The sequence below is a fragment of the Cherax quadricarinatus genome, chromosome 38, assembly GCF_038502225.1.
Source record: "Cherax quadricarinatus isolate ZL_2023a chromosome 38, ASM3850222v1, whole genome shotgun sequence".
NCBI classification, from domain to species: Eukaryota; Metazoa; Arthropoda; class Malacostraca; order Decapoda; family Parastacidae; genus Cherax; species Cherax quadricarinatus.
In genome coordinates, this window is record NC_091329.1 from 23,975,144 (window position 1) to 23,989,594 (window position 14,451).

The 14,451-nt window shown below is 39.8% G+C and overlaps 1 protein-coding gene across 2 annotated transcripts in view; it reads right to left on the minus strand.

Moving 5' to 3' along the window:
• The window catches only part of Dp1 (satellite-binding protein 1 Dp1), a gene marked incomplete at its 3' end in the record, with an annotated part of 137,151 nt that overhangs the window by 42,517 nt on the left and 80,183 nt on the right, over window positions 1-14,451 (minus strand). For both annotated transcript variants that reach the window (XM_070092183.1, XM_070092182.1), the window contains 2 exon segments: window positions 1,729-1,885; window positions 13,205-13,352. In XM_070092183.1, coding sequence (XP_069948284.1) covers window positions 1,729-1,885; window positions 13,205-13,352 — 305 coding nt within the window.

Sequence of the window (14,451 nt, forward strand, 5' to 3'; positions counted from 1 at the left end):
TGAACACCCATCTCCCTGCTATTATGTGAACACCCATCTCCCTGATATTATGTGAACACCCATCTCCCTGCTATTATGTGAACACCCATCTCCCTGCTATTATGTAAACACCCATCTCCCTGCTATTATGTAAACACCCATCTCCCTGCTATTATGTGAACACCCATCTCCCTGCTATTATGTGAACATCCATCTCCCTGCTATTATGTAAACACCCATCTCCCTGCTATTATGTGAACACCCATCTCCCTGCTATTATGTAAACACCCATCTCCCTGCTATTACATGAACACCCATCTCCCTGCTATTACATGAACACCCATCTCCCTGCTATTATGTAAACACCCATCTCCCTGCTATTACATGAACACCCATCTCCCTGCTATTACATGAACACCCATCTCCCTGCTATTATGTAAACACCCATCTCCCTACTATTATGTGAACACCCATCTCCCTGCTATTACATGAACACCCATCTCCCTGCTATTACGTGAACACCCATCTCCCTGCTATTATTTGAACACGTATCTCCCTGCTATTACGTGAACACCCATCTCCCTGCTTTTACGTGAGCACCCATCTCCCTGCTATTATGTGAACACCCATCTCCCTGCTATTACATGAACACCCATCTCCCTGCTATTATGTGAACACCCATCTCCCTGCTATTACATGAACACCCATCTCCCTGCTATTATGAAACCCATCTCCCTGCTATTATGTGAACACCCATCTCCCTGCTATTATGTGAACACCCATCTCCCTGCTATTACGTGAACACCCATCTCCCTGCTATTACGTGAACACCCATCTCCCTGCTATTATGTGAACACGTATCTCCCTGCTATTACGTGAACACCCATCTCCGTGCTATTACGTGAGCACCCATCTCCCTGCTATTATGTGAACACCCATCTCCCTGCTATTATGTGAACACCCATCTCCCTGCTATTATGTGAACACCCATCTCCCTGCTATTACGTGAACACCCATCTCCCTGCTATTATGTGAACACCCATCTCCCTGCTATTACGTGAACACCCATCTCCCTGCTATTACGTGAACACCCATCTCCCTGCTATTACGTGAACACCCATCTCCCTGCTATTACGTGAACACCCATCTCCCTGCTATTATGTGAACACCCATCTCCCTGCTATTATGTGAACACCCATCTCCCTGCTATTACGTGAACACCCATCTCCCTGCTATTATGTGAACACCTATCTCCCTGCTATTAGTTTCTCCCTCCCTTCCTCCATTCCTAGACCTGACTGTCGGCACAACCTGACTTCTTCTGGTCAGATGTCTATTTTCTTTGGACTTGGTAAAATAGATTTCAAAATAAAATATCCTCACTGGAATTAAAACCACAAATGGTATGATCATCAGGATCATAAGCTCTACCAATGGTTTGGTAGACACTATTGCAAAAAAACCATACCAGACTCTCTGATCGTGGGTTCTAACCCTACCTGTGGTATGGTTTCTCTAGCAACAAAATGTGTTTTCATATGAGACTTGAAAGCAAGAATAGATCCCTGACTAACATGAAGTATCCCAATCCATGCCAGAAATTTTGGGAGGATCACAAAACATTTAATATATGATTGCTTTACCATGTTAAAAGGTTAAATATATATGTATTTAACAATGTGCAAAATTTCAAATTTAGAAATCTAAGGTGCTTAAATCATATGAAGAAGACAATTATGTAGTTCTCACCTGGGTCAGGGAAGGAGATTTGAACTTGATTGAAGCTGTCTCTGATCTCCTTGATCTTGTCACCTTTAGTGCCGATGATGGTTCGGTGGAAACGCTGATCAATAATGATGTCTCTCTCCTTCTCATTTTCCATCTTGGCCACCAACTCTTCCAATTCCTAAACAAATAATCACAATAATTTTTTTTCTTGTTTCCCCAGTAGTACAATCATCAAGAGGCCAGTATCTAAGTTTTCTTCTTTCAACAAACTGGCTGTATCCTACCAGGGTGGCCCAAAAAGAAAAACAAGTTTCTTTTTTTAAATTTAGTAATCTATACAGGAAAAGGGGTTACTAGCCCCTTGCTCCTAGCATTTTTGTCGCCTCTTATGACGCACATAGGTAACAGAGGAAAAATTCTGTTCCACTTCCCCATGGAAGGTATCTAAAGTTTTTTTTTTTTTTTTTTTTAACAAGTCAGCTGTCTCCCACCAAGGCAAGGTGACTCAAAAAGAAAATACTTTCATCATCACTCAACACTTTCACCTCACTCATACATAATCACTGTTTTTGCAGATGCACCCAGATACAACAGTTTAGAAGCATATATAAAGATTTTTTTTTTTTTCAACAAGTCGGCCATCTCCCACCGAGGCAGGGTGACCCAAAAAAGAAAGAAAATCCCCAAAAAGAAAATACTTTCATCATCATTCAACACTTTCACACATTATCACTGTTTTTGCAGAGGTGCTCAGAATACAACAGTTTAGAAGCATACACATATAAAGATACACAACATATCCCTCCAAACTGCCAATATCCCAAACCCCTCCTTTAAAGTGCAGGCATTGTACTTCCCATTTCCAGGACTCAAGTCCGACTATATGAAAATAACCGGTTTCCCTGAATCCCTTCACTAAATATTACCCTGCTCACACTCCAACAGATCGTCAGGTCCCAAGTACCATTCGTCTCCATTCACTCCTATCTAACATGCTCACGTACACTTGCTGGAAGTCCAAGCCCCTCGCCCACAAAACCTCCTTTAACCCCTCTCTCCAACCCTTTCGAGGATGACCCCTACCCCTCCTTCCTTCCCCTATAGATTTATATGCTTTCCATGTCATTCTACTTTGATCCATTCTCTCTAAATGACCAAACCACCTCAACAACCTTTCTTCTGCCCTCTGACTAATGCTTTTATTAACTCCACACCTTTTCCTAATTTCCACACTCCAAATTTTCTGCAGAATATTTACACCACACATTGCCCTTAGACAGGACATCTCCACTGCCTCCAACTGTCTCCTCGCTGTTGCATTTACAACCCAAGCCTCACATCCATATAAGTGTGTTGGTACTACTATACTTTCATACATTCCCTTCTTTGCCTCCATAGATAACGTTTTTTTGACTCCACATATACCTCAATTCACCACTCACCTTTTTTCCCTCATCAATTCTATGATTAACCTCAACCTTCATAAATCCATCTGCCGACACGTCAACTCCCAAGTATCTGAAAACATTCACTTCTTCCATATTCCTCCTCCCCAATTTGATATCCAATTTTTCTATATCTAAATCATTTGATACCCTCATCACCTTACTCTTTTCTATGTTCACTTTCAACTTTCTACCTTTACACACATTCCCAAACTCATCCACTAACCTTTGCAATTTTTCTTTAGAATCTCCCAAAAGCACAGTATCATCAGCAAAAAGTAACTGTCAATTCCCATTTTGAATTTGATTCCCCATAATTTAATCCCACCCCTCTCCCGAACACCCTAGCATTTACTTCTTTTACAACCCCATCTATAAATATATTAAACAACCATGGTGACATTACACATCCCTGTCTAAGACCTACTTTTACTGGGAAGTATTCTCCCTCTCTTCTACACACCCTAACCTGAGCCTCACTATCCTCATAAAAACTCTTTACAGCATTTAGTAACTTACCACCTATTCCATATACTTGCAACATCTGCCACATTGCTCCCCTATCCACTATCATATGCCTTTTCTAAATCCATGAATGCAATAAAAACTTCCCTACCTTTATCTAAATACTGTTCACACATAAGCTTCAATGTAAACACTTGATCTACACATCCCCTACCCACTCTGAAACCTCCTTGCTCATCTGCAATCCTACATTCTGTCTTATCTCTAATTCTTTCAATTATAACCCTACCATACACTTTTCCTGATATACTCGGTAAACTTATTCCTCCATAATTTTTACAATCTCTTTTGTCCCCTTTCCCTTTATATAAAGGGACTATACATGCTCTCTGCCAATCCCAAGGTACCTTCCCCTCTTTCATACATTTATTAAACAAAAGTACCAACCACTCCAACACTATATCCCCCCCTGCTTTTAACATTTCTGTCATGATCCCATCAGTTCCAGCTGCTTTACCCCCTTTCATTCTACGTAATGCCTCACGTACCTCCCCCACACTTACATTCTGCTCTTCTTCACTCCTAAAAGATGGTATACCTCCCTGGCCAGTGCATGAAATTACTGCCTCTCTTTCTTCCTCAACATTTAAAAGTTCCTCAAAATATTCTTGCCATCTACCTAATACCTCCTCCTCCCCATCTACTAACTCCCCTACTCTGTTTTTAACTGACAAATCCATACTTTCCCTACGCTTTCTTAACTTGTTTAACTCACTCCAAAAAATTTTCTTATTTTCATTAAAATTTCTTGACAGTGCCTCTCCCACTCTATCATCTGCTCTCCTTTTGCACTCTCTCAATACTCTCTTCACCTTTCTTTTACTCTCCATATACTCTGCTCTTCTTATAACACTTCTGCTTCGTAAAAACCTCTCATAAGCTACCTTTTTCTCTTTTATCACACCCCTTACTTTATCATTCCACCAATCACTCCTCTTTCCTCCTGCCCCCACCCTCCTATAACCACAAACTTCTGCCCCACATTCTAATACTACATTTTTAAAACTATTCCAACCCTCTTCAACCCCCCCACTACTCATCTTTGCACTAGCCCACCTTTCTGCCAATAGTCGCTTATATCTCACCCGAACTTCCTCCTCCCTTAGTTTATACACTTTCACCTCCCTCTTACTTTTTGTTGCCACCTTCCTCTTTTCCCATCTACCTCTTACTCTAACTGTAGCTATAACTAAATAATGATCCGATATATCAGTTGCCCCTCTATAAACATGTACATCCTGGAGCCTACCCATCAACCTTTTATCCACCAATACATAATCTAACAAACTACTTTCATTATGTGCTACATCATACCTTGTATATTTATTTATCCTCTTTTTCATAAAATATGTATTACTTATTACCAAATCTCTTTCTACACATAGCTCAATTAAAGGCTCCCCATTTACATTTACCCCTGGCACCCCAAATTTACCTACTACTCCCTCCACAACATTTTTACCCACTTTAGCATTGAAATTCCCAACCACCATTACTCTCACACTTGATTCAAAACTCCCCACGCATTCACTCAACATTTCCCAAAATCTCTCTCTCTCCTCTACACTTCTCTCTTCTCCAAGTGCATACACGCTTACTATAACCCACTTTTCACATCCAATCTTTACTTTACTCCAAATAATCCTTGAATTAATACATTTGTAGTCCCTCTTTTCCTGCCATAGCTTATCCTTCAACATTATTGCTACTCCTTCTTTAGCTCTAACTCCATTTGAAACCCCTGACCTAATCCCATTTATTCCTCTCCATTGAAACCCCCTTAAGCTTTGTTTCACTTAAAGCCAGGACATCCAGCTTCTTCTCACTCATAACATCTACAATCATCTCTTTCTTATCATTTGCACAACATCCATGCACATTCAGACTTCCCACTTTGACAATTTTCTTATTCTTTTTAGTAATCTTTACAGGAAAAGGGAGTTACTAGCCCATTGTTCCCGGCATTTTAGTTGACTTTTACAACACGCATGGCTTACGAAGGAAAGATTCTTATTCCACTTTCCCATGGATATAAAAGGAAAAGTAATAAAACCAAGAACTATTAAGAGAAAATCAAAGAAAACTCAGATGAGTGTGTATAAATAAACTTGTACATGTATGTGTAGTGTGACCTAAGTGTAAGTAGAAGTAGCAAGACATGCCTGTAATCTTGCATATTTATGAGACAGACAAAAGACACCAGCAATCCTACCATCATGTAAAACAATTACAGGCTTTCGTTTTACACTCACTTGGCAGGACGGTAGTACCTCCCTGGGTGGTTGCTGTCTACCAACCTACTACTTAATTATATATAAAGATATATATAAAAAAAAATATAACATATCCCTCCAAACTGCCAATGTCCCAAACCCCTCCTTTAAAGTGAAGGCACTGTACTTCCCATTTCCAGTACTCAAGTCTGGCTAAATAAAAATAACCAGTTTCCCTGAATCTTTCTTTCAACACACCGGCCATATCCCACGAAGGCAGGGTGGCCCAAAAAGAAAAACAAAAGTTTCTCTTTTTAAATTTAGTAATTTTTACAGAAGAAGGGGTTACTAGCCCCTTGCTCCCGGCATTTTAGTCACCTCTTACAACACGCACAGCTTACAGAGGAAGAATTCTGTTCCACTTCCCCATGGAGATAAGAGGAAATAAACAAGAATAAGAACTAGAAAGAAAATAGAAGAAAACCCAGAGGGGTGTGTATATATATGCTTGTACACGTATGTGTAGTGTGACCTAAGTGTAAGTAGAAGTAGCAAGACATACCTGAAATCTTGCATGTTTATGAGACAGACAAAAGACACCAGCAATCCTATCATCATGTAAAATAATTACAGGCTTTCGTTTTACACCCACTTGGCAGGACGGTATTACCTCCCTGAGCGGTTGCTGTCTACCAACCTACTACCTGAAACCCTTCACTAAATATTACCCTGCTCACACTCAAACAGCTCATCAGGTCCAAAAACCATTTGTCTCCATTCACTCCTATCTAACACGCTCATGCACACTTACTGGAAGTCCAAGCCCCTCACCCACAAAACCACCTTTACCCCCACCCTCCAACCTTTTCGAGGACGACCCCTACCCCGCCTTCCTTTTCCTACAGATTTATACTCTCTCCATGTCATTCTACTTTGATCCATTCTCTCTAAATGACCAAGCCACCTCAACAATCCCTCTTCAGCCCTCTGACTAATACTTTTAACTCCACACCTTCCAATTTCCACATTCCGAATTTTCTGCATAATAATTACACCACACATTGCTCTTAGACAGGACATCTCCACTGCCTCCTTGCTGCAGCATTTACAACCCAAGCTTCACACCCATAGAAGAGAGTTGGTACCACTATACTTTCATACATTCCCTTCTTTGCCTCCATAGGCAACGGTTTTTGTCTCCACATATACCTCAACGCACCACTCACCTTTTTTCCTTCATCAATTCTATGGTTAACCTCATCCTTTATAAACCCATCCGCTGACACGTCAACTCCTAAGTATCTGAAAACATTCACTTCTTCCATACTCCCTCTCTCCAATGTGATATCCAATTTTTCTTTATTTAAATCATTTGATACCCTCATCACCTTACTCTTATCTATGTTCACTTTCAACTTTCTACCTTTACACACCCTAAGTTTATATACACAAATTTACTTAAACCCTTTTTTTTTTTTTAACACACTGACCATCTCCCACCAAGGTATGGTGACCAGAAAAAAACACTTTCACCATCATTTACACCATCCCTGTCTTCTCAGAGGCACGCAGATACCGGTTTCCCTGAATCTCTTCACAAAATATTACCCTGCTCACACTACAACCCGTTTATTAGGGGTTGAACTAATCTTGATTAGTGAACAATGCAATTGCAGTCTTATTAACCTACATACAGTTGACAGGCTTTAAGCCAAACAAAGCAAAACCTTGTTTTCCTACTATTACAATTTCTAATCTCAAGGCAAATTAGATATTATCATAATTGCCAAATTAAAATAATCAGACTTTCATTACACGACTAAGGCACAATTAAGAACATAAGACCAGGGCAGTTTGGAGGAATATGTTGTGTATCTTTATATGTGTATGCTTCTAGACTGTTGTATTCTGAGCACCTCTGCAAAAACAGTGATAATGTGCGAGTGTGGTGAAAGTGTTGAATGATGATGAAAGTATTTTCTTTTTGGGGATTTTCTTTCTTTTTTTTGGGTCACCCTGCCTCGGTGGGAGACGGCCGACTTGTTGAGAAAAAAAAAAAAAAAAAAAAAAAGACCAGGGCAGAGGGGTTGCTAGGGTTGGTGTCACCTGGGGCGGCATCTTTTTTGTTACCCCCCATGAAATCCAAAGGCAAGGGGATGGGGGGGGGGGGGGAAGTAAACCAGTTACATCACTACTGCATGACCAGCGACTACTGTTTAGCAATGAGAATGTTTAAGGCTATAAACTGAACAGAAGAATACTTCTCAACTTTATTAATGATAAAATAAATAATCGTAGTAATATTGAGGAAACAAACTCAAATACCACTTTGAGTACAGGTAACAGATCCAACATTTATTCATCTTCAACAATGCCAAAAAAAAAAAAAAAAAAAAAAAAAAAAAAAAATTGCAATATCAGAGAAACACTAGTTTCGATCTGACCTTGAGTACAGATAATATCTCAATGAATCAGATCTTACATTTCCTTGCCTTCAATCCTGCAAAATCATCTATCACTTCATCAAAATCAATGCTGTCAACTGACCCATTTTCTATGGGTAGCATTGCTATGTCAGAGATTCTGGATTGACTCATTGTGGACCGTAAATAGTTTTTAATCAGCTTCAACTTGGAGAAACTCCTTTCACAAGAAGCCACAGAAACACATATAGTAAGGAACAACCTCAGGCATAGTGTCAGAGTTCGAAGAGATTCAATGAAACCCCATTCAACTATTAATGTTAGTACATCCAGTGCAGTCCAGTGCTTAACTTTTTCAAGATCAACATCAGCAGCTTGCAGGTGCCTCCTTAGTCTTGGTATTTCAAGCATGAGCTCATTCTTGCATATTTCATTACAGAAGACTGAGAGGCTTGAAGCTATCACCTCCAGTTCTTCTTCAGTAGCTTGTACAAGATTCTTCGTTTGAATGACCACAAACATGGCTGCCACATCCTTGATTGCTTTTGATCCTATCTCGAGTTCATTATGAAAACGATCAGTGCACTCCAACATTGCCCTCTTGTTTTCTTCCTGTAGAGTGAGTCCGGAATCTCTTGCCCGCTCCCCTGCCATCCTTTTATTTAACCTGATTCTTCTCTCTGTTGGAAATTCATACTTCTCACATTTCAAAAGTGCCTGTTGTATTGAATTCTCCACTATGCGATCTTGCCCTTCATTCAAAAATAATCGCAGTGCCTCTAGCTTCACCACCACTTTATCAAGAGTTAAATCCTTAGTCTGCAAGTACTGCTGTGGAAGCTGAACCTCCTGAAGTATGTCACACCAGAAATACAGATAACACAGAAATGTGAAATCACACACAGCAGGGAGAAGACCTTGTGCTGCTCCTCTTGTATCCGAATTTTCCCGTGGATTGCAAAGAGCTTCAATCGCTGCCACAAATTTCTCAAAAGATTCCGCTATTGGTTTCACTGCATTGTTATGAGAACTCCATCTTGTTGTTGATAATCTTTTCAAAGGGACTGCAGTATGGTCCATTAATACATCCCACTGATGGGTGGAGGAGGCAAAGAATGTATATGCTGACTCAAGACTGCCAAAAAATTTTACACATGATGAATTCTCGGCAAATGAATGCTGACCACACAAGTTCAATGAATGGTCCACACAACCACTGAAAATTGCCTTCTTGTTCTTTTCTTTAAGAACAGCTTGTACACCTCCATGGACCCCAGCCATGGTGGAAGCATTGTCATACCCTTGAGCACGGCACAGCATGAAGTCCAGTCCATCACTTCCCAGCTTTTTCAGGATATCAAAACTGATATCAGCAGCTTTTTTGCACTTCAAAGGAAAAAACCAAGAAAAACTTCCTTCACTTGAACTCTTCCATTCTCCATTTGCACGTACCTGATAACTTCTGACATTTGGTTAGTGTGTGTCACATCTGATGTACTGTCAAACATAACGCTGTAGAAGTAGAACACTTAAAAACTCATTTTGAGTTAATGGTGAGAGATACGAAACTGATGACCTGTGTTCACTTGAGCTGCAGTTCAGTCTCATTAGGTGCTCTTTTAGCACAGGATCATACTTAGCTATTAATTCAACCATCTCAAGAAAGTTTCCTCTATTTGATGAGAATTCGTCATCCCTGTGGCCGCAAAATGCTAAGTTCTGTTTAGCCAGAAACAGTGTAATGTCGAGCAACTTGTACAATATTTCCTTCCACCTTTTCTTCTGGATTTCCATTGAAACAATTATTTCTGCATCTATGGTTTTGTTCACCCTTAAACCAGTTGCCATGGTTTTCCAATTCTCGAGGCAATGTAGGTGTTCATCAGAAGTTTCATGGCTGTACTTTTGGATTCAGCTTCCACCATTTTTGAAACCCAGTCACAAACTTTGATGTTATACTTGTAACACTAGAAGTAAACAATCTACAGCAGTAACAGTATAATTTCCCACTGACTGGCAAGTATACCATCCATGATCGCAAAACTTTCTCACCATTCGGCATCTGTTTGTAGAACCATTCTTTTGAAAGCTAATGCTCATCGCCTTTTGCATTTTTTCTCTTTGCAACACAAAAAGGCCCATCCTTGTTCTGATAAACATAACTACCTCTTTTGATGATTTCAATGCTGGAATGGTCTGGAACTGGAATTTTCCAAGAAGAAACGTCACACATCGATGCTAACTCTCTCAGACTCTCATTCCCTTCATTCCTCTCTCTTATATTACCATTGTCGGAGTCAGAATCGACATCAGTGTTATCAGTAAGATCATGACTAAAATCATTTGATGAACTCTGGCCATTATCAGGTTTCTTGAGATATTGAACCATAGACCCAGCCATTTTTCGCATTAGCTGAACTTATTCATTTTTTGCCTTCCTTTAATTTATGCACTCTATGAGGCATGATATTATATCACTGATCAGAAAAAAGAATGCCAGGTTCACCATTTTGGTTCTACTGAACATTCGGTAATTTTTAATGGTGACAAAGAAATAAATGGTGCCAATTCTATTATCCTACTGAGGATGAAATGAAGTTAGGAAATGAAATAAGTGGGTTAAGTTCAGATGAAATTAAGACTAACCATTAACCCTTAAACGGTCCAAACAGATCAACGTTCAAATTCGTATTGCTACAAAAGATCTACTTTTTTTTACATATTTTCAAATATAACAAAAAAATGTAGATCAAAGTTTTCTTTACACGTTTTCACATGTAAAACAAAAAAAAAAAATCTACATTTTTTTACATACTTTCAGATGTTGAAAAAATGTATATATACGTTTGGACCATTTAAGGGTTAATAACTGTTGTTTCATGATTGCATTAATTTTTTAAAAAGAACCTAGTTTGGATATTTATCTCAGACTCTAACCAGAATGAGAGCAAAGCAGAAAAAATTAAGCCTGCTTTCCAATGAATTGGAAAAATTATCAATGGTCATTATGGATGTAGTACTAATGTGTACCACATTATTTGGTAAGCCTCCTGGCCCTATAGGCTTTACTCCACAAGGCGTGGTAACGACAATGCATGGTTAAAATGGATATTAATAAATAACAAAAAGGCACAATACTGCGTCTGGAGCAATACATAGCTGCTGCTGCTGCTGTATGAGAATACCAAGAAACAATTAACCCCAGAGGATTTGCCACCCAGGATAACCCAAAAAAGTCAGTGTCATCGAAGACTGTCTAACTTATTTCCATTGGGGTCCTTAATCTTGTCTCCCAGGATGCAACCCACACCAGTCGACTAACACCCAGGTGAACAGGGAAAATGCCTGGAACTAGTGCTCATATTGGTGAATTTAGAGCCAGCAAAGGTTGGATTGAGAGATTTGAGAATCGTAGTGACATACACATTGTGATAAACCCGCTTTGTGTGTAGGAAAATGTATATTTCATGTGGTAAAAAATTTTTTTTCATACTTTTGGGTGTCTTGCACAAGAGAGAGGAGCTTACGACGATGTTTCAGTCCGACTTGGACCATTTACAAAGTCACACTAACAGAAAGCAGAGGAGGAGGAGGCAGTATATATAGGCCAACAGACAGGGACGGGACAAGAGAGGTAGTAGGAAAGGAGGAAGAGGTAGTGGTATAGGGAGAAGAAGTATAGTGGAGCGAGTCAAATATTAAGAAAGAGGAGCACTGCAAGGGAGCTAGGGGCCCACAAAAGGTAGAAACAAAAACACAGAGGGAGTGGGGGAAATAATAATGGACCAAATACCCAAGGCAGAAGAAAGAAAACCCAAAGGAGAAAGAGAAAAAGAGAAGGGGGAAAAAAGAATCAGGTTAAGTCACAGGTGTTCTGAAGTTTGGAGCATTTTACAATGTAATGGGAAAGGAAGGCATCTACAGAGACAAAGCCAGGACTAAGATTCATACAAAGAAAGGTAGGTAAGACACATAGGCAACAGATAGTTCCAGATTATGGAACAGAACATCTCCAGGCTGAGGGACTGACAACCTCAAATCTACGATTTCAAGGGTGATGGACTGATTACATCGTCTTCACATCTCTACTACTCCTGTCTAATTTCTGTACTCGACTGAAGAACTGAAGAAGCCTACTGTGTAGGCAAAGCGTTTCGGAATAAAGTTGCCTATGTGTCTTACCTACCAACCTGTCAGTATTGTGTACCATTTTGATATTCACTCATATAAGGAAAGTTGTGTATGTAGATGACATCTTTGTCCTGATGACTCTAGCCACTGTGTGACTTCATCAGTACAATTTGAAGACTGAGACACTTATGCAACATATGGGAATCTTTGTTCAGGAAACGTTTCGCCACACAGTGACTTCATCAGTCCCATACAAAGCAGGTGGTGTAAGGAGAGGAGTTTGAGGTAATCAGTCCCTCAGCCTGGAGTCGATGTGATCAGTCCATCAATCTAGTAGAATGTACAGCATAGGGCCGTCTACGGCCCTATGCTGTACATTCTACTAAGTTGTCTACTTATACTATGCTGTATACTTATTCAATAAGTATAGAATTAATTTGATAAAATTCAGCAATTTTCTTCTTTTCTGTTTAGGTCATTTTAACTCTGTCTTCCATGTTGTGGATCTGTGAGAAAACATACCAAACCAACATGTGTAGCAGTGAGAGCAAAGTCTAAAACTTATCATAAGTGGGAGACAAGGTACTTAGATTACTTCCCTAGACTTCCACATAACTTAAGATACACAATATGTATGCTTAGCCAGTATAAGGAAAATTGCTACTGAATATAAGCATTAGACTAAGGTACAGTAGTCGTCAAAGCATACATAGCACTCTTACTTGCAAAAACATTTGCCCCAACAACACTGGTCATTTACCTTCTTTGCTTGTGATACACCATCTGGGCTGCCTTCAAGGCGAATGAGATTGCTACCGTCAGCCTCTGATATGTTGATCAAAACTCCAGTATCATTACGAATACGATTGATGTTTGAGCCACTCTTTCCAATGATGTGCTTGTAGAACCTGCAATTAACACACTTGGATTACTCACAAAATACTTGCAATGAAAATAGATTTTGGAAAATTAAGTGGTGATGCAAATAGAAAAAAAATGAACCAATAGCAAAGCATTATTGCATTATATTCAAAGCATGATGGTAGAACTATTGCTTTTATTATGGAAGTGTCCACTGGGCTGGCAATTGTGTAGTTAACAGTTTGCTAAAGGCTACTGACACAACAGAGCAGCAGCAACTGGTTTAAAGGTTATGTTAATTTTTTTTCTTTTTTTTCAACAAGTCGGCCGTCTCCCACTAAGGCAGGGTGACCCAAAAAGAAAGAAAATCCCCAAAAAGAAAATACTTTCATCATCATTCAACACTTTCACCTCACTCACACATAATCACTGTTTTTGCAGAGGTGCTCAGAACACAACAGTTTAGAAGCATATACGTATAAAGATACACAACATATCCCTCCAAACTGCTAATATCCCAAAACCCCTCCTTCAGAGTGCAGGCATTGTACTTCCCATTTCCAGGACTCAAGTCCGGCTATATAAAAATAACCGGTTTCCCTGAATCCCTTCAGTAAATATTACCCGGCTCACACTCCAACAGCTCGTCAGGTCCCAAATACCATTCATCTCCATTCACTCCTATCTAACATGCTCATGCATGCTTGTTAGAAGTCCAAGCCCCTCTCCCACAAAACCTCCTTTAACCCTTCCCTCAAACCTTTTCAAGGACGACCTCAACCTCGCCTTCCTTTCCCTACAGATTTATATGCTCTCCATGTCATTCTACTTTGATCCATTCTCTCTAAATGACCAAACTACCTCAACAACAACTCTTCAGCCCTCTGACTAGTACTGTTATTAACTCCACACCTTCTCCTAATTTCCACACTCCGAATTCTCTACATAACATTTACACCACACATTGCCCTTAGACAGGACATCTCCACTACCTCCAACCATCTCCTCGCTGCAGCGAGGAAATGGTTAGAGGCACTTACATAATTTTTCGAGTTGGGAGCTGTTCAAAACTTGGGGTACCACTGTATATGGAAAAAGGATTTGGTGTGTTGACTGGGAAAAATTCTTGATTTAGACATACTGGAA